At 36.3% G+C, this 21914-nt stretch overlaps 2 protein-coding genes across 4 annotated transcripts; both read right to left on the bottom strand.

Moving 5' to 3' along the window:
- Positions 1-1026: 1026 nt before the first annotated feature.
- On the bottom strand, positions 1027-5712 carry usp21 (ubiquitin specific peptidase 21). 2 transcript variants are annotated; one of them, XM_079803730.1, is made up of 13 exons: positions 5582-5712; positions 4908-5100; positions 4480-4533; positions 4275-4392; positions 4020-4134; positions 3785-3907; positions 3635-3699; positions 3020-3123; positions 2846-2932; positions 2651-2729; positions 1892-1999; positions 1674-1788; positions 1027-1421 (listed from the first exon to the last, which is right to left on the bottom strand). In XM_079803730.1, exons 2-13 carry the CDS (start codon positions 5061-5063, stop codon positions 1331-1333), a joined length of 1215 nt encoding a protein of 404 aa, XP_079659856.1. In that variant the 5' UTR covers positions 5064-5100; positions 5582-5712; the 3' UTR covers positions 1027-1330. The 2 variants fall into 2 exon arrangements, 1 of the variants encoding a protein (XP_079659856.1); XR_013815507.1 differs by having other exon boundaries at positions 1037-1421; positions 1869-1999; positions 5582-5708.
- A 4942-nt stretch (positions 5713-10654) lies between these two features.
- On the bottom strand, positions 10655-21620 carry arhgef3l (Rho guanine nucleotide exchange factor (GEF) 3, like). 2 transcript variants are annotated; one of them, XM_079802345.1, is made up of 13 exons: positions 21378-21620; positions 21111-21168; positions 20939-21001; positions 19446-19490; positions 19087-19194; positions 17770-17934; positions 17220-17282; positions 17044-17140; positions 16889-16965; positions 15562-15819; positions 13393-13563; positions 13089-13281; positions 10655-11956 (listed from the first exon to the last, which is right to left on the bottom strand). In XM_079802345.1, the coding sequence occupies exons 1-13, from the start codon at positions 21431-21433 to the stop codon at positions 11709-11711; spliced, it is 1602 nt and encodes a 533-aa protein (XP_079658471.1). In that variant the 5' UTR covers positions 21434-21620; the 3' UTR covers positions 10655-11708. The 2 variants fall into 2 exon arrangements, with proteins under 2 accessions (XP_079658471.1, XP_079658472.1); XM_079802346.1 differs by lacking the exon at positions 20939-21001.
- Positions 21621-21914: the final 294 nt, after the last annotated feature.

The following is a 21914-nucleotide window of genomic DNA, read 5'->3' on the forward strand; positions in this document are numbered from 1 at the left end:
TAAAATAACTGTTTTCAATTTGAATACATTTTAAAATGTAATTTATTCCTGTGAATTTGCAGCATCATCACTTTCAGAAATCATTATGATATGCTGATTTGGTGCTCAATTATTATCGATTATCATTGGTACTCAGTTATTTGATAAAGGTTATTATTAATATCAATGTTAAAACAGTTTTTGCTACTTAATATTTTGTGGAAATCATGATAGTTTTTTTTAATTAATAGAAAGTTCAAAAGAGGAGCATTAATTAGAATTTTTTAATTATTTTGACCAATTTAAGTCCCTGATAAATAAAAGTATTTATGTTTTTTTTAATAATTTTCCACAAAAATATTATAAGCCAAAAATACTGTTTTTAACACTGATAACGTGTAAACACTGGTAAACGCTGTGTAGTTGCAGTAATTTTTTATCTTGTGGGGACTTTTTTTGTGTGTGGCCCCCATGAGGAAAACAGTATATAAATCATACAAAATTATGTTTTTTGAAAATGTACAAATGCAGAAAGTTTCCTGTGATGGGTAGGGTTAGGGTAGAAGTTTGTACAGTATAAAAATCCCTATGTCTATGGAAAGTCCCCACAAGAAAACCCAACATGTTGGGAGATAAATGTATTAAATATTAATTTAATGTAAACGCCCTATACTAATTCTTCTACATTTAAACTAAAACAAACATTAAAGGTTTTTACACATGTACAGTGAATTCATTATATTATATATATATATATATATATATATATATATATATATATATATATATATATATATATATATATATATATATATATATATATATATATATATATATATATATATATATATATATATATATATATTCAACATTCATTTATGGCACAGTATTTTACATTTCATTCCATGACAGAAGCATAAGAGCTTTGATGGAAGTCTTCATAATGCAAAGCCAGACATAAAGTAAAGTCATGTGCTCACACAGTCAGACAAAGATTGTGTATAATCCACCACTATTTGCTTTAACATTCTTAATTAAACAACATTACAACAAAATTCTGATTTTAATTGCAGATTTTAATTGCAGAATAAGAACATGCTAGAAAATGAAAACAAAAACAATTTTGCAAACAAGTCCTTACACATCTACAGATTTTTAAGTTAATACAAATATTATTTACAGTAGTACAAAATACCTCAATAACATGGCTTTAATAATGTAATTTAACAAAAATAGTAAAATGACCAGACTTGCTCATTAGCTTTCAACACGTATCAGTGCAACTGTTTTTCCGGTGGAAGTTTGCCAAATAATCATTGAAGTCTCTCATAACAACATACATTAAATGTCCTCATTTTCTGGTGATATTGCAGCTTTTGAGCTCATAGAAGAGAACATATGCCTGATTGGACTGAAGTTTCTCCTCTGATATTGCATCAACACTGTGAAAGGAGCAGAGCATTTATGTTTAAACATTGTCTTCTGCTCTATTAATCAAATTAACTATTAATCCTTTATTACGATTTAAAAAAAAAATCCTAATGTCACCAAACAAAGAAATATTTTTTTCTATATTATCTCTAATAGGAACAAATTACTATTCTTGTATATTGTGAGAGGATTTCTCTGTGAGTTGCCCTTTAAATCCCATTGTTTTATTGTGTAGAAAAGGTCAGAGCAAAAACTGCACCCACCATGAGTCATTATAGTAGCACCAGCCCTCCTCCTCTCGGCATGCGGCTGTGTAGTGACCCATATTTACTGTGCCCGAATGATTGCACACTGCATACAGATCATACAGCACTGGACCTGCAAGCAAACGTTCAGCCATATTGCATACACCACTAAACATAACAATATTCATACTTTATCATGTATAAAGTTTGTACATTATACTCATTCTTGTTCTCACCACAGTCAACAGGTCCAAATGGCCCCAAATCCAGCCCGGTCAGGGGGAAGGAAATGGACACTGTGCTTTTAGAGATTGAGTACCTTGACATGGTAAATCGATTCAAGTCTGAGATGGCAGGTTAAGTCAATGTCGATAAGCACGTACCTTTTGTAAAGGGATAGTTCACCCAAAAATAAAAATTCTCTCATCATTAACTCAAGCTCATGCCATCCCTGATGTATATGTCTTTCTTTCCTTCGATAAAACAGATTTTTAGGGAAATAATCCATCTCTGTAAGTCCATATTATGCCATTGAATGGGTGTTGCTCGGTTGACGCTTGAAAAACCACACACATGGTAATCCATACGACCCCAGTGAATGAATCAATGTCTTCTAAAGTGAAACAAAAGGTGTGTGTAAGAAAAACAAGAATATTTTTTACTTTTTTAACTATAAATCATTGCTTCCGGTCTACTGTAAAAATCATGAGGGATGTTGTGCACGAGAAGTAGAGTACTGCCACTTCTAAGCTTTTTATAGTTATAAAAGATAAAAAAAAATATTAGTACACTATTGTTTCGCTTCAGAAGACATTGATTCATCCACTGGGGTTGTATGGATTACCATATATGTACTCACAGAGATTTTTGTGTTTATCTGAAGAAAGAAAGTCATATACATCGTGGACGGTATGCGGGTGAGTAAATGACAAGAGAATTTTCATTTTTATGTGAACTGTCCCTTTAACTCAGCATTGACTAACTGAAAAGGATACGTATTACCAGGATTCTAGGAAACCTTTGGATGGTCAGTCTTTTCGTGCTCTCAGTGCGACGGTTACACCGCTCGCACATCTAAGACACATACAAATCCACAGGTATCAGCATAAAAGCCCATTTATCAGCATTTATCAGAGGTATCAGCATTTAGCTTAATACATGCAAGCAAACTGGCCATGCTTTTCGCTTACCGGTGAGTTTTCTTTATCAAGTTTTTCTTCTTGTGAAAAGAGGTCTAGACACTCTCTCAGAGTGACAGTTCGGCCATAATCACTCTTCTGCAACACACACACACACACACACACAAATAATGACACATCATCCACACAACACCAGAAGGTGAGGACAGGGCCTGAGAGTGTTACCTTTGGGATGGGGAGTGACAGGTCACAAAACACATCAAAGGTGTTGGAGTAATGGGAGCAGACTGAACAGTGCAAGGAACTGCGCAGCTGGCCAGAGAACAAATCTGTGGCAAGGGAAAAATATTTGTGCACCAGGTGATCAGGGTTTAAGATGGACAGAAACGAAAAAAGATACAAACATGCAAACACAGCACAGCATATCAATATTTGCATTTTAACAGCAGATACCACACTATAAAATACTTAAATTTCATCCAGACTTTAACCAATGAATCATTAAACATTAAAAACAATAAAAAATATACATGATGATGATGATGATGATAATATATGTGACTGATGTGCCTAAATTGAATACTGCTTGTAGTAAATGACTCTCTAATTGTTCCGTATTTTACCTTTTTTCACTTTGGTATTTTGACTGAATAGAGTTCTAGTGAAGTAAAAAGTGAATAATTTATGCAACCAAAACATTGAAATATTAAGTCAATTTTACTGTTCAATGCACATGATGTGAATGCCCTCCAGATGCCGCTTAAAATGATTAAAGAACCAATTATATATATATATGATAATTATCATCATAATTATTATTTTAACAGCGCTGCAACTTACCAACAATTTTACTGTCATCCCTGTCAAGATGCCTCTGCCACATTGCAAAGGCCTCCTCTGAAATCCTGCAGGAGAAAATGAGTGATTTAGAGGATCTGAATGCCTCCAGCTCAGTTCGTTCCTCACAGGATCTGTCTCTTCATGAAATACCTGAATCGTGTGTATGTTGGTTCCTTAATTTCAATAACGGCAGGACGTTTAGATGGACGACGGTTAATTTCTGTATGTAGCCTGTCCAGGAGGAACCGCAAGAACTCCTGAGCATCTTGCTGACTGTGTGAGAAAGAAATGGGAAGATTTTTTGATTGCAACATATTATATACAGTAGATAACAATTGCTGATAATATGGACAAATTCAGAGAGGGTAAGGGGTTTTGAATATACCTATAGCCACTGAAGTAAGGCACAGACTCTTTAAAGATGCGATAAAACTTCCCAGGATTCACTGTGGTTTCCCCACCATCACATTCCCACAGGCCAGCCAAAACCTTAGAGAATTCTATGAGAAAGTCATAAACAAAAACATATTTAAAGAGAGTACCTAAGAAAGAATGTCTGATTTTAAAATCTTTAAATTGATATAAAAATGTACTAAAATAACAAAATTTCAATAAATAATGTTTAATTGACGCACAGTACCATTCATAAGCACAGGTTCTTGGTTGGAGTGCTTGTCCTGAATGAAGGCTCTCATCAGACAGTAGTCCCGAAGACTACGAGTGTGGGAGAGACACTGCACGATGGCATTGAGGAAACACTAAAAACAAAAGATATTGTGTGAATACGTATGAAAGCCAATACCAATACCATAGGCATTACATCATATTTGTTCATTAGAACGTACAGTATTTCCAACGTTCCGCAGTCCAACTTGTCCATTTCCCAGTTGCAGCTCTCGCTGTAGGATAAAAAAAAGTGACAGTAAATAACTGTCAGTGTGACTTCCTCAATTACATCACACAGGTTTGCCATTAACCGTTCCTCCTGCAGTGATTGAGTGTCCATTTATAGATCTCTGATCCAATTATAACTGGGAGGGAAGACACTATCACATATGACACTGAGGTTAAGACCAGATATACTTAACTCACTGGAGAAACGGCGGTGAACACCTATACATATGTGCCAAAACAAATCTTTTTTATATGAATTATTAACTTGGTTTGCAGACAAGCTAAGCCTTTGGTTTCTAAAATAGAAGTGTTGACAGGATAAGCCTATGTCAAACATATTAATAAGACAGATTGTGTCAATGGCACAGCTCTGTCTTACCTCTTTGTCCGTCACCAGCAGGAGTCCCATGATGGATGTGTATAGTACAGACTGTGAAATGTCCACGTTCTCTGGCTGACGGCCGTTTTGAGAGACTAAGGTGCGGCACAAGGCCTGACACGAGTTGTCCATTGCAGTGGATTCAGCTCTTGGCATTACCACGTCTTCATGCCACGCAACCTCACCAATGAACCTGTGAATGAAATGACGAATAATGAAAACTCTTGAATACGTTGTTTACTAAGTATGTTAAGCAGCTATACTGATTGTCTCAGTGTGCTGTGTGTTAAATTGAAGTGGAAAGAGTCTACATCATAAAACAAATCATTCTTAGATAGTAAATAATGCTGAAAACACTAGCTTTTGATTCAGTCCTCCTCCCAGCATGCACTGGAACATGAATATTTAATATGGTCACATTGTTTTGACAGCGTGTCAGTTTTGCAGTGATAGGAACTTGACAACTCAAAAAAGGCATGCTATTGCTACATAATCTATCTGACTGATTAATCAATTATTGACAAAACTATTTTCTATTTACAAGAGAGGTGATAATTCACTTGGATATAGAGAATGCAGCATTGTTTCAATGCTTGGCTATAAGGTATATTTGTCATTAAATGTTTTTGCATTAATTACATAAAATGATCACACAAACATTTTTGTGTACTTACCCTTAGAAACCCGGTATCGTCTCCAGTATTTTTTTGATTGATGGTCAGTGAGCGCCAGTGTTTCTGTCCTCTCATTACACCCGCTGTTCACCTGTCTGTCCTGTTGCTGTGTTTGTGAACACACTTTAATCATGGCTAATCTTTCCTCTCTCTCTCAGTAGGACCTTCTATAATTAGCCCAGGTCTTCTCCTTTGCTTAAGACAGCTTTGACACTGTGTAGTGTCTACACACAAAACTCACAGCCACCATATTAAACTGCAGCACATCTTAAGGAAAAATACTGGAAAGCAAGCCAGTTTCAATGTTTACAAAGAGTAGGGGGAGACCAGGTATGGTTGTAACACTTTTTGCTTCAGCATCTGTAACTCAATGAATTTTTGAGTTAGAGTGCTCAAACTTTTATACAAAGTACCCACATTTCTTTACTAAAAATATCAGAACCTTATGAGTTCATGTCAAATACATGGCGTGCCTTTGTTACAACCTACACCACCCCCTACCAGGTTTGTGTCAATGTGTGAATATTCTCAATCAGAGTCACAATGGTGATAAACAAATTTTGTTAAAGGCACACTATGTAGCTATTCAAAACAAAAGCGTAGCTTGATGACGCAGAGATTGAGCGTGGAATCTTGGGAGTTGTAGTCTTCACCTCACAGCCGGTGGATAAGAATCGGGACAGGACTTAGGCAGAAATCATGTTCATTTACATTAAATCATTTAGCAGACACTTTTATCCAAAGGGACTTAGAAATATGGAGAGCAATAGAAGCAATCAGACAAACAGGGGCAACAGCATGCAAGTGCACATAGTACAGTACACATACAATTTTTTTTTTAAATAAACAAACAGAAAAATGAATAGAATAGTTAAGTGCTAGTCTTAATTGGTCAGGTGCTGCTGAAAAATGTGTGTCTTTAGATGTTTTTTGAACATGGCTACAGACTCGGCTGCTCGAATTGAGATAGGCAGGTCTTTCCACCAGGTGGGAACGGTCCAGGAAAAGGTCCGTGAGAGTGATTTCGTGCCTCTTTGGGATGGCACCACAAGGAGTCGTTCACTTGCAGAACGCAAGCTTCTGGAGGGTGCGTAAGTCTGAACAAGCGAGTTTAGGTATTTGGTGCAGCGCCTGTGGTTGCTTTGTAGGTGAGCACCAGTGCCTTGAATTTGATGCGAGCGGCTATTGGCAGCCAGTGCAAACTGATGAAGAGAGGCGTGATGTGCGCTTTCTTCAGTTCTTTGAATACCACCCTCGCCGCTGCATTCTGAATCAGTTGCAAGGGTTTGATAGTACATACTGGAAGGCCAGCTATAAGAGCCTTACAGTAGTCCAGTCTGGAGAGAACAAGAGCTTGGACAAGGAGTTGTGTGGCCTGCTCTGATAGGACGGGTCTAATCTTCCAAATGTTGTATAACGCAAATCTGTTGCAGTAATGTGGTCAGTGAAGTTTAACTGATCATCAATCAAAAACTCTTGAGGTTCCTGGCTGTCCTAGGAGTTATGGTTGATGAACCTAGCTGAATGGAGAAATGTTGATGAAGTGCTGGGTTGGTTGAGACCACAAGCAGTTCTGTATTTGCAAGGTTGAGTTGAAGGTGATGATCCTTCATCCAGCCAGAAATGTCTGTCAGGCAGGCAGCAATACGAACACCAACTGTAGGATCATCTGGTTGAAATGAGAAGTAGAGTTGAGTGTCATCAGCATAGAAGCAATAGGAAAAGCCAGGTTTCTGAATGACAGATCCTAGTGATGGCATGTAGATGGAGAAGAGAAGTGGTCCAAGCACTGAGCCCTGTGGAATTCCAGTAGCTAGAAGTTGTGACTTGAGACTTTCCTGAGATGCCCATCTTCATGAGAGTTGACAGGAGGATCTGGTGGTTAACTGTGTCAAAAGCAGCAGACAGATCCAGCAAGATGAGTACTGTGGATTTGGAAGCTGCTCTTGTCAGTCTCAGTGCTTCAGTAACCGAGAGCAGGGCAGTCTCAGTTGAGTGGCTGTTTTTGAAGGCCGATTGGTTGTTGTCCAGGAGATTGTTCTGTTCAAGAAACATAGAGAGTTGGTTGAACACAACTTGCATGTTCATGGATGAGATTATTAACATTACATGAACCAGAGCAAGGCCGAGTGCTATGGGAGCTGAACGAGGCCAATGAAGCGATTGCTAATGAGAGACGAGCATTACACACGGCTCGACAGCAGCAGAACTTTTATTATGCCGCAGCGACCTCTTCCGCTTCTGTTGTTTTATCATATTAGATTCATTTGAGTGTGCTGAAAATGATGTTACAACGTTAATGTGCGTTCGCTCTGCGGCTGCTATGAGACACTTGTTGCACACTGCAGTAAGCTAGATCAATATTAGAATATCATCATATTAATAATTGCTGGATGGCTTGTGTTGCTAAATGGCATGGAATTACTTTCTAAAATATCTTGTATGATGGAGAAAATGCTGTATTACTGCACAATAGTTAGTTTTCTGTCTATGTCTCCAAACAGTTGTTCCCTTGTCTAATAAAACATAATATATTAAAGGGTCTTTGGTGTCTTGGTTTCTACCAAATAAAACCGGAAATCGAGGGTAACACGGGTATGATGTCATTGATAAGCAACGCACGGACACGGTCTGTGTCCTGGTTAAAATTGCTTATTTTTCAGGATTTAAACATTCTTAGACACATTTGGGATAATGTAAATACACAAGTAATTTTAATCCAAATTGTGCAGGTTAAAAATGCATCATCATTACATTTTCCCCGAGAAACTATAATTAAATCTAATATAAATTAAATTATTTTATCTGACCAAGTTCAAATACAAAACAAAATATTTTAAGTTCAATAGCTTAAAACGTCCTCCTCATTATAAAGCATTTATTTGAATAGTCCCTATTATGCTTTTTTAAAGGTTCCTAATTTTGTTTTGGAGGTCTTATACACCATATTTTTCAACTCGTTGAGTGAAGACTGTCTAAATCCCTCCTGTCCGTGAGCCTGTTCTGCTCTGATTTGCCAGTAGGCCCAGTCTGTTGTGATTGGTCTACCGCTTACAGCGCTTGTCGGAAGCTAAACGCTCATTTACCATAACTGAACTTCAGCTTCCTCAGTCCTCAGCGATTGACCCTTTTCACAGACTGTGATGATGCGTTTTAACGGTCATCAATATCGTAAATCCTGCAATGTTTTTTGTTTTTAAATATATTTACGTTTATAACACTAATACTTTGTATTTTATTACTTTTGCATCAAATTACAAAAAACAAGTTACCGCTCCTGTGAGGGTGTTTCTAATACAGAGTCTATGGGAGTGATGGTAAAATTGCCGTTATGAATCTCACTATTTTTCCCTCTTTTTGAAAGTTGTGAAATCACAATTGTGGCGTTTTTCTTTTGCTATTTGAGCAAAAGCGCACAAAAAAAATTATTTAATGTATTCTCTCATTCACAGCTATAATATTTAACCCAACTATGACGACTTCCGATCTGAGAAACCCCGAAATGTGAAAAGGGTCTACAAGGCCCCGTCCACATGGAGACGCGTTTAGCTGTATACGGAAAAAAATTGTACCGTTAATAAAACACATCTGGTAAGTAACACATTTATTTGTTATTTTATTGTGAGATTTTGCTTCACTTCCGACCGTTGCTGTACACCTTCTAGCGCAACGCTTCTTCTCAGTTTTTTGTGTATTTCTGTGGCAGAATCACAGCGCCACATACTGGCCTGGCATGTATACTACATCGTTTTGAGTCGGTTTCAGTGCTCTCGTGTGTACGCGGATATTTCTTGAAACTAGGGGGGGGGGGGGGGGGGGGGGGATTTGGATAGGGAAAGCTCTGGCTTCATGTGGACGGGGCCTAAGACCGCAATGATGAGTCGATTTTACCATATCAAGCAGAAATATTTCAGTAAGACAGTAATAAATTAAGTTAGCCGGTTACTATGTATTTTGAACACCTGGTAGAAAATATATACATCAAAAATTATTCATACTTACAGGTTGTGATTCTGAGGAGCAAGTTGGTCCAAATAAACTGGGTACTGACACATCTTTCAAGAGCAAGTGTTTTGCGAATCCGCTTTGAACTCTGAAATTTGAGAAGCAGTGGTCAGTAAAATGACATGTTTGTGGGCGTATCAAGTTGTTTGCGGGCAGACAATGTTCAACATAGGCGGGCATTATGCAAATGTATTATCTAGTGACGCAGTGGGATTCGAATTACAGACGACTCATTTAGGCAGTTCGATATTTCTTTTGGGAGACAGTAAATTTATTTATTGTGCAGTTTCGACTTTACAACTTTGCAGAACGTTTACACTCACAAACATTAGGCTACACACTGCATGAAATTGAATATTCGAGAGGAAAAAAAAACATATAGGGGGACGATAAAGCTCTGAAATAGGCTCGTTTGGATATAGTGGGACTTGTGACATCACATGGGCAAATACATTTGCCAATGCCTGTCTCCAGAGCGAGACATCGACAAATAGTTTTACATCATAGTACCCACTGGCATTCAGTCACAAACTGAAATTTGCCTAAACTGGATGCAGGCGTTGCGTAGTCAAAAGCAGATAGAACCCATTATAATCACTGACAAGGATAGCTGCAGGTCGGGCTATGTGATACTTTTTAGAACACTTACAAAAAAAATTATAAAAAATTGAGTAAAATAAAATGTAATAATATAAAATTAATAAATTTGTCTTTTCGTTTTTGCACATATATATATATATATATATATATATATATATATATATATATATATATATATATATATATATATATATATATATATATATATATATATATATATATATATATATATATATATATATATATATATATATATATATATATATATATATATATATATATTTGTTTTGTTTTTTTAAACATAAGTAAACCTCAAGGAACATTAAAATAACAGAGACAGAGCATTAAAAAATGCATTCTTCTTTTATCAACACTTGAATGTAGGTAAGTTTTATAAAATAAAAAAGCAACACTTAATTATAAAAAAAAAAACGCATATGCAATGCTTTTATTGCTTCTTTTTTTTTTGCCTGTTATTTGAAACTGCATTTCTGTACTCTTTCAGAAGATGCGTAATAGTGCCCCCTACCGTATAAAAGTGAAAACACGGTGAAACCACAATGAACACATTCAGTCGTTCGCAGGTAAAGAGCCACAGATCACCTAGTGGGTCGTCCTGCTTTAAATTGCACCGAAAAGCCTATAATAATTTATAGATTTATAGCAGATTCAAAAATGACAACTTATTCCAAACTGTAGGACAGCATGCCCCACTATTAAAAAATAACAGTGAAATGTAGAAAAGGACTTAACGTTATGTGTCTATCCAGTAATTGACCGTAAACTATAAACCTACAATGAGAAATATACTTTGTGGAGTAAAGAAATGTGACAAGCACTAGTCTATGCTGTAACAATGCATTCAGATAATAATATCAACTGTTTTGTTAAAAACTAAATAGGTCCACATTTATGCAAGTTGTCAGTTTATTGAAAACAAACGGTAACCATTATGCACTGAAAGGAAAATGGGAACAAATATATTTTTATAATGGCTCAGAGTACCTTTAAATTAAGATAAAAATTGCAAAAATAAGCATTTAGGATACATTCAGGTTATATCAATAAAGGACTTGCAGTACTATTAGCCCTAATGCTGCCATAGTGCAGTGACAAAAAGCCAGGCCGCCCATATGATTAGTTACCATTCAGATTGCACTAATGTTGTTGTTTATTAACCAGATCAGATGGGAAGGAATAATACGCAATTTAAACACAATTTAAAGGAACTGAGATATGGTTCACGTGTCCTATTAATTCAACAAATATCACACAAAATTCTCAAAGTAAAACAAATGAACAGGCTAAGCAAAAGCACAAATCTAATATAAAATATTCCCCCCATTAGACACCATCTGGCACCAACAAAAATCCACATATGAAGTAAACAAATATAGCTACATGATCTCACAGTTTCCAGACAGGGTGTGAAACAGCAACTGCGTGATTTAATTTGTCCCGTGAAAGTCGTCTGTCGCAGTCACAATGAATTATTGACCTGGAGAGCAGCGGTAGCCCTGGCCTATGTGTCTGGCATCTCAACATCAGAGTTAAGGTTCAGTTCAGCGATGTTGTTATAGAGCGCCGGGTCAGGGCTTAAACGCTCGGAGGTTTTGCAGTGGCTGGTGTGAGCCTGTCTGTCCCGTGACTGGACCATTGCTTGGCGTAGACAAGAAATCCATTGCTGCTTATTGAAGGAGTCATTAGCCTGCAGGCTGTGGGATTGAGACTTGGAGCGGCCTGTGGCGCTCACACGGAAACAGTTCTTCACTGGGAACGGCAGAAAATGTGGAATTAGAATGAGATGAAAAAGCAATTAGAAAGTCTCCAATAAAAAGGATATATAAAAGGGTCAAATAAACAATTCAACACACTTTTAAGCCATTGCATGCATTATAAAAGCAATAGTAAATCAAAAATATTTCATTTTATAACGCTCTGGTTTGTTCATTTGGGCCTCACACTTGTCAGGTTTGCGGTCATAAATGGTTGAAAAAAGAAATGAACAAACTGTATTTTTCTTCCATTATATTTTCCTAATGAATATTTTGAGGACATTTCATATTACTAAACAATTTATATATATAATGACCCATTTATTCCATTTAAAAATATTTATTTCCATTATTATTTTTTTAATTTAAGTTAGAGCAAATATATTTAAATTCAAATAAATAGAGGCAGGTTCGTGCACACTGGTGGGAACAATAATAAATATTATATGTAATATGTTGTGTGACCACTAAATGCCTATATATAAATATAGGTCTGTGTAGTTGCTTATAATAACATTTTTAGACATGTTTATTACTTTTATTAGGTTTTGCATTTGTAAACATTATCATACCCCTTTTTGTCAATGTTTAGCTGGAACATGTTTATGTTGACTTTGAGTGTTTTTGCATTGTGACAGTCAAACCTGAACATTGTGCATTCTGGATATGTTACAATTTAGCATTTTGGATCTGTTACAATGTCACCCCTTCATTATTGTTTTTGTGTTCTGCATTTTAGATGAATTGTTGATTTTATTTCACAGATTCTCATTCTCAAATTTGATTACAAACATTAATGGTTTAGAGTTTAACCCCTTCATTGCTGTTTTTATCCTCCATTGTGGCTGTGATATTATTTCACAAATTCGCAAACATTTGCTCTGTTCCAGTCACATCAGTTCATATGTGTATAGTTCTGTGTGTGTGAATGGGTGTGTCCCTTTGCACTCTTGATGTTAGAGTTTAACTCCTTCAATGCTGTTTTTTTTTTTTTTACCGTGGGAGATTTGTAGATTGTGACAAGCAAATGCTCTGTTTTCACTTTTTTTCTTACCAAATTTCGTACCATTCTGATGGAGTAAAAAAATTTAATAAAAAATGTAAAACCGTGTAAAAAAAACTGTTACCTTTATCATTGCCAGTAAAGGCCCCACGAAAGGATCCAGAACTGCTTGGCTCTCCATCGGGAAGGTCCTCCAGATGGAGGTGAGCAGCTGGGAGGGGCTGACGATACACCTGGAACTGGAGCGGTCCTTCCCTGTCCTGTGCCACTGGTCGAGTCAAAACCAAAACCAGCTCAAAAAGGAACACATGCATCTTCTACAGAGGAGAAAGGAGGAGCATATAAGTGTGGATTGAGTTTAGTTATTATTAGACTTGCTGTGTTAATTCAAAAGTTCTTTTGTAAACAGATTACAATGTATGATTTACCTGCCCTTTAGTACTCTTCAGTTCACCATGACAGTACAAAAAACGAGAGGCCTGTATTTCTGGAACCCTCTGGCTGTCTTCTGAGTAGCACAGGCCCCGTCTGTAAAACTGACACTCAGCCTCCCCAGTTTTAAGATTGACTTCTGTTATAATCCTTTGGATTAGTTCCATCTGAGGTAATAAATCAAAGAATGCATTAATAATTAAATCATTTCATTTATAAATTACATTATACAACAGTTAGTTCTAGTCTTTGAATTTGATTGGCCGATTGGCATTCCAAGAGCACTAATATAAAGTCCATCAACTCTTTTCAACAGAACTTTTTACTGTTTGTATAACTCTGCTTGTCCGTTTTGCACATTGCTGAAAGACTGTCAGTAAGTGCATTAGCGACTTTTTAGTTTAGCTGATTTTTAGTAACTCTTTCAGCTGGTTGCAAAAAATGTAATTGAATACTTGAAACAGTCAACCAATTTGTTTAAAGCTGCAGTAAGCGATTTCTGAGAAACGCTGTTAAAAAATTTAAATCAATACCTACACAAACGATGTTGTGAATATTTACTAGATGTGTATTCTGTGTGTGCTGAAAAAAAATTGTGTTTGTACATAGTCCTGGCTGTGTGAATAGAATAAAAAATTATATTCGGTGGATTGTACCGATCATCCACGGAGCACAAAAACACTCTTGTCAATCAGCAATAGGGGGGTGTATACTCTCATGATGGGGGAGGATAGAGAGTGAGGGCCTTATCATACACCCGGCGCAATGCGACGTCAGGCAAGTGTTTTTTGCTAGTTTCAGCCTGACGCAGTTATAATTTTTACGTCAGCGCCACATTGTTTAAATAGCAAATGCATCTGTTCACCCATGGGCGTGCTGGTCTGAAAACGAGGTGTGTTCAAACGTATTGTTGGCGCGTTGCTATTTTGAGGCAACTGAAAACGACAGTATTTTTTGTGTTATTATTTAAAGGGTGCATTAGTAATATGCACCTATAGGCGGGTACACAACACGCGTACACTCTGCTTATTACACACATAGGGATGTGCAGCAGCACATAAACATTTTAAATGTTAAATATAAAAGGATTCCTCTCTGAAGGAAGCGTTCAGTCTTTCCACTCGCAAATTCCACCATGTAAATAGCAAATCTGCCATGGTGTAAGCGCAACTGGCTTTTAAAGGTAATGGGAGATGAGACTCTGATTGGTTTATTGCACGTTATGCCCAAAACACACCCATGAGTCATTAAGAGACCAGTACAACCCTTTTGGACCATGTGCCTGGCGCGCCGACCGTTTTTTTTGGCGTCGTTAAACTAGCAAATGTTCTAAATGCGCTTCAGACTGTGCTCAGATCGTTAAAATAGGGCCCATAATCTTTCTTTTGTAGAAGGAGAGCGGGCTGAAATACTACCAAAGCAGAAAAGATCTGAGGAAAATAATTGGAAGAAGAATGAGGCAAGAGCCAGGATCCGCATTAATATTAGAAAAGCTTTCCAGCACTGGAGGGACGTTAGAGTGCGGGAGGTCCTGGAGGCCGAGGTTGCTTTGTTTCTGCTCGATACGCGAGTAACTTTGGTTTTTGCTATGTTTCACAGAACCAAGATACGCTGTTGTATTCTGCTGTTGAATCACACCTGATTCGTCCATAATTGCTCGAGCTGTCTGATGCGGCAGCTATCATCGCCTGTGTTGCATATAGCACGTTTGTTATTCTGGGGGCGGAGCAATGAAGGGAGGGGTGTGTTTGTTTGGGTGTCGATTTCAAATATCAGCAGTGTTTCTCAGAAATCGATTACTGCACCATAAAAAAACACTGATTAATTTAGAAACAAAACTAGTTTAATTTAAGTATTATTTATATACAATAACAACTGTGAACTAAACAAGTGACTGCCCAAATTCAAGTAGCATACTACTCGTACTATTTATTTTCATATATGGCATTAATAGTAAGAATATGCTGGTATGCTATTCTGAATTGAGCCACTGCCTTTAAGTGTGAATCATTCAATCAATCAATCAATCAATCACTCAACCCATTTGTCCAAAACACTGATTCATTGAGGAACGAAACAAGTTGTAATGTATACAAACTTGTTTCGTTCCTGAATGAATCAGTGTTTCTCAATGTTAGTTTGTTTGTGGAAGCATCTAAACTCACAGCCTGTGGCAACGCTTCCTCGTCCGGATGTTCAGGTGGAGTGCTCTTCTGGATCTCCTTTAACAGCAGAGGATATTTCACCAGTCTGCTGCGGGGCAAGTCCAGAAAGTTCCACAGGTCCAGCTTTCTGCTGAAGGATGACTCCTGGCACAGCCTCAAGAAATGCTCGACCCGCCGGTCCTGCTTCTTTTGATCGAGAAGAGCCTTTGCCCCAACCTGATTACAGCAGTATGTGATGTACGCCTCCAGACAGGGAAACTATGAAAGGGGAGCAAAGAGTTTATAACACCTCAGATGTTCTCATGAAGTTATGTGGGTGAACTTGAAGCTGCGTCAATAATAAGAGACAAAATGTTTTAAGAATGAAAAATGGGCTATAAAAATGGTTTGTTATTATCTCTAGGCCAGTGTTTCCCAACCTTTTTTCAGTCATCGTAACCTTTGAAAATTTTCTCCATTTTGTGGCACCCCCTCACATACGTTACGCTAAGGGTATAACGTTACAGTTCGCATCACGGTTTTAGGTTCACGGTTTCGGTACGGTTCAGTATTTGCTATGTTCAGGGAAAAAAGGACTACTGTCAAATAAAAATAAAGAAAATAATAAGAACAAATCATTTAAATACAAGCAGCAGCACAAATAAATACTATTGAGCAAAGATACTAATAAAACAAACTATGCTTTTCAGGTACGTCTAACATTAGTTTTCAGGTAGAGAAATTGATCAAATGTAAAATAACATTGCATATTTGACTGTATAAATTAAAGATTAATCCTATAAAACTTACAAAAGCTATTCAATCAAGAGCAGGGAGTGATGTCCTTGTCTTTTGTTGTTTGTCATTAAACAGACAGCAGTAAAGGTTACTGCCCCTTTAAGACCTAATGCATGGATATGCGTCGTCTTTCTCGACTGTATATAAAGTCCATCTAGAATACTCATCAAGATGGACATGTTGACATACTTTTTGTGTGAGTTTGTCCGTTCAAGAGCAAGACTTGAAAGAGAACTCAGTATTTGCGCGCTGTGAGTCGTGTGCGCGCTTTCGGATGAGTGCACAGAGACAAATTTTCTCACAGCGCGCGCAACTTCTCATTCGCGTCTTCTGTCACTACTACACCCGGGTGATGACGGCGAAAATGACTGGTCCTATTCGAACATACGGCAGCACTCGCATGCATTGAACAAAGTAAACAAAGAGAGAATTATTTGAAAAATGTGAACAAAATAAATTATTTGAAGGACTTTTACACGGCACCCCTGCTCTCAACAGGCGGCACCCCGGTTGGGAAACACTGCTCTAGGCTATCTAATGTAAGACTGACCCAATCCATCATGGTTGGGCCGACCTCTTGCACAGTCTTCTCTGCTCCACGAAGACCTTCAAGACGAGCTAAAAGATCTGAACGCACAGGCAAATAGTAGTGAATACATCATTACAATTCAAAGAAACACCTACAAAGAGTTCACTGACATTTACCTTCATGAAGGGGGATTAAAGAATCAAGGGTTCCAAATATCTGCCCCAGCTCACTTTCTGTCAAGATGTCTAATTTCAGCATTGGTTCATAGTACACCTGCGAGGAAAGTTGAAATTAAAACCTACACCATACAGACAGTGAAAACAAACCAAAAACAAGCCAAAAATGGACAAACCTTTTTCACTAGACTTAAATCCTCAATTAGCTGTTTTTCTCCCTGGGTTAACTCATATATTACCTGCAGGTGAAGTACATAAAGAGGTAAATGATACATAAATGAAGGGTAAAAAGTGTACAGGTAGTTCTCACGAGGCCTAGAAGATACAGCAAACACACACATTTATTACTGTAGTGCTGTCACAAGTTACCAGTCAGTTTTGGTAGTGCTCATTGCTACTGTGTGTGGTAGAGCTCTAGTGTCTTTTAGAGGAAATTCTGACACTGAAATAGAGAACATGGCCTCATATACCAGCTCACTTCCTGTTTCACAACTAAGGTAGTGCAGTAGTTGGGCATCTGAAAGCTCTTTAAAAAGGTATTAAGGTACATGAGCCAAAACTTTCTGTTTGGATCTTTTAATTAAAGCCCAAGCATGAGAATGTAACTTTAAGTAGGAGTTGAATTCATTAAGACTTGAATTACATCATGCAAAAAATGCATTTAGAGTATGAAGCATTTATTTGTGTTATGGGCTTGTGGCATTAATTCAAGCAGCTTTAAAGCACCTCTTGTCGCTTGATCTCTTTGGTACTGAGCTCGTGGCTCGTAGTGTCCACTGTATCACTCCACAGCTGGCTGCTCCGCCTCCGTGGAAATGAAGAGGCCTTCTGACGTGTTCTTATTGGCATTGGGGGCAATGGCCGGGCCTCTGTCCGGAAACTGATTGAACGCTGAGCAAAAAATATTTATTTATTTAACCCAAATATTTATATATTTACACACACACGCACACATATATGTATAAATCTGCGGGTATACATCTAAAATCATATTATTTTGATTATAAATTACATGGATTTAATATTTTTTATGTAATAAAAATATGTATATAAAAATAATTTTTATACATAAATTTGATATAATTTTACATATTTTCATGGAATGTATAAATAAGAACTAGAAAATACTGAGAAATATATATAAAAAAATATTGTTATATATACACGTGTGTAAAACTAAAATCATATTATTTTGATTATAAATGATATATAATTTTTATATTTTTAATTTCATAAAAAATATATGTACATAAATCATTTTATACATAAAATTGATACAATTGTTTTAATATTTTCATGGAATGTATAAAAAAAGAACTAAAAAATACTGAGAAACATAAAAAATAGTGTGTGTGTGTGTGTGTGTGTTTGTGAAAGAGTGTAAAACTTAAATCAAATATATTTACGTATACTAAAAATATAAATATAGATGAAAGGATATAGGAAATAGAGGAATAGATTAAAGGAATAGAAAAATACTATTCATTAACAACATGTATTCTAATTTCTGTGCCATAGTTATTATATTGTATTATATTATATTGATTAATAATATATAGTTAGCTAATCTGTGTGCTTTGTATATGTGCATTTATGAAATTTAATAAAAATATATACATACAAATAATTTGTTTACATAAATTTGATATAATTTTTTATATATTTTCATGGAATATATAAAGAACTAGAAAATACTGAGAAATATAAAAAAATATTGTTATATATATATATGTATGTGTAAAACTAAAATCATATTTTGATTATAAATGATATAGAATTTTAATATTTTTAATTTCATAAAAAAATATGTACATAAATAATTGTATTTATAAATTTGATATAATTGTTTTAATATTTTCATGGTATATATAAAAAAAGAAAAATATTGTGTGTGTGTTTGTGAAAGAGTGTAAAACTGAAATCAAATATATTTATGTACACTAAAATATAAATATAGATTAAAAGTATATATAAAAATTGAGCATTTTTAAATTTTGTTTAGTTCACTGATAATATATATATGTGTGTGTGTGCATAACTCACCTGTATGGACTGGCCCAAGCGTTTCAGTGCAGGGGTCTTTACTGGTGTTATGATACCAGTGACTGAAGCACTTTTGTCTACTGGTTTGACTCTTTTGGTACATGGACCCTAATATGAGGCCAGCAGCAGAGAATGAGGGTTAAGGTTACAATTTAAAATGGTTAAAATGTACATGTTTATGTGGACCATGAAATGTCTAGCATGCATCACCAAGACATTCACTGAACCTGACAAAGATAACAGGCACAGTTCGACTATGAAATTTGAGCTTTCTCAAATGACAACTATAAAGGTTGATGGACCATTACGGTGTTCATCAGAAATGTACTTGGAACTTTGATGCATATTAATTTCTGTACCTCAGAATCTTGAATGTGGTCACTGATGGGAAAGTCATCGTCTTCCTGAAAGAGACGTGAAATATAGCACAAGTGTCAGCACGAGCATATAACCACAACCAATGAGAAGAAAGCAGTAAACATATAGAGTATATAGAGTTTATTCCAAATATCGAAATATCAGTAAATACATCAGAATCAGTAAGAGAACTGACACATACATTCACTTTCACACAGAGTGGATATTTCTTCAGCTTTTAATTAAACCTTTTTTTTCTTCTCCTTTTTGATATATGAAGGTGATGTTATAATGTTTTTTTACAGCCTTCATAATTTGTTTTAGCTTGATTTCACTGTTTAACCCTAGCCTCATACCCAGTCTTCAAATAAAACATAAATCTTAAAATCCATTTGAAAAACTCTAATAATTTAAAAAACGAAATAATCATACGTTTATTGCCTTTAAAACAATATCTTAATACCTTTAGGCAAATTGTGATGTCATTTCCACAGCAACAATTCATTGTTTATCAAAGTACATAAAGTTTGATCAAAAACTAGTTTATTTTGTTACCAAGGAGATGACAACATCAGTGAAGAGCTCAGTATGAAATATGAACCGTGTAATGTGTGAAGATAAGAAAGGAAAAGCAAGATATCGCAGAATGTTTTCATTCATTGTGCGTCATTTCCAATAAAGCTGTAATTTTGCCAAATTATACCTGTGTGAAATTTTGAGCGTATTTAGCATATAGTATGTTCTAGCTCTACAATTAACCTCAGCCAGACAAAAACGGGGCCTTTTCCACCACAGAATATGATCAGACCCAGTTAAGAAAACACGTAGTTCTGGTACTAGATTCTAATTGATCAATACAGAATTCAAGCTGTTACATTCCACCTTATATTAACAGCTTTGACCTGTTCGCCACACCACTGCCGATCATTATCAACCATTCAGTGTGTTTTAAGAGTTGTTCTTTTTTTTTTACAGAAATGGAAATGCCAACAGCAAGTGAGAATGAACCATGCGCATGCAGCAGATTGAGACAGGAAACTGAGTTGTAAAGCTTTTTTTTCCTGTCAGCTTTTTACTCACAGCTTTGTTTCTCACAAAGTTGTTTCGTTCTTTTACTGTAACCTTCCTTCAACTCTATGAAAAATGGCTATTATGGGTGCTCTCTTCTCTAGATGTCTTGTGTAACAGACCAGGTAAACCATAGATTGTTATGGAGTCACCTGGTCTGTCTTAACAAGTTTCCGGTGTAGAGCTCAAACAGGCAGACCACTTTCACCACATTAGACCACTCAAACAATTCACATTAAATGTCATAAATAATCAATGATTAAGTTAAAGCTTGTAGGGAGGAGCTTTAACTTTTGAGCAGGCAGACTAACAGGAAATATTGCGGCTGTTTTGTAACAGATGCTCAATGATCACATGCAAACATCCAGTATTCCAAAAGACAATTTCAAAACGTTTGTCGTATCTTATATCATAGACAACAACTTACACAGTCCTCCAAGATTCGGGCTGAATTCTCAGCATCACTACTTGGGTCTTGTTTTCTTTTCTTCTGCTCAGAAAACCAACAGATAACATATTGGTCTCCCTCAAAGGAGCAAGGACCTAGGTCTGTCCATCAAAATTTGTTGTATAAGATTTATGACCGAAACAAATCTTACCCCTGCGAAATCTGACAGGTTGGCATATGTGACGAGTCTGTCTCTAGCTATCGGAGACCTGAAAAAGTAATGCCAAACAAGTTATATTATGACACTGACACTATCTTAGAAAATAGAATGCTAATAATATCTGTGAAGCCGTTAGTAAACAGATAGTGAATGTATAAGGCACTGTATCTGATCAGAATTATATTTAGACATGCAGCAAAATGTCTTAAATGTTTAGTTTAAGCAACTAATGATGAAAAAAAAAAAAAAAAGTCATACCAGGAAGGTGATGAATCAACCTCCGTCTCTTCGGGTTCCATCTTTTCCTCTCTCATAGCATCTTCAGATGCTTATGAATAGAAACGCCGGTAAATAAAAGAGTATTACGTTGAAAATCAGACCATAAATCTTAGAAGCACCTGTTCCAGCTTTTCAAAAAGACCAAAAAAAACTTAATGTGCACTCTCTTCCAGCCCTCCCCTCTTCCTCTTACACTTGCATGTCTGAAACCACATCCTGTGTAAGAAAAAAATGTGTACTTCCTGTTGTCAGGCAGAACGAAGCCAAACCACCTCTCTTTAACGTCTCTGACAGATCCTTGAGTCTCTGTAATTACGCCAGCCATACATATCCCCCATCACTGAAGAGGACAGAAGTTCAAACAAATCTTCTGACCCATTTCTCAAAATGATACAGTGGCGTCTATTGCTCCGTTAATTAGAGCATGACTGGCACAGTACATGACAGAGAAATGTGACATAGATGCTTATGTGTCATAAATTTGGCTTGTCCTTCTCAAAAAATTAGCATATTGTG

Source organism: Gobio gobio, assembly GCF_949357685.1.
Source record: "Gobio gobio genome assembly, chromosome: 21".
In the NCBI taxonomy this organism is placed as follows: Eukaryota; Metazoa; Chordata; class Actinopteri; order Cypriniformes; family Gobionidae; genus Gobio; species Gobio gobio.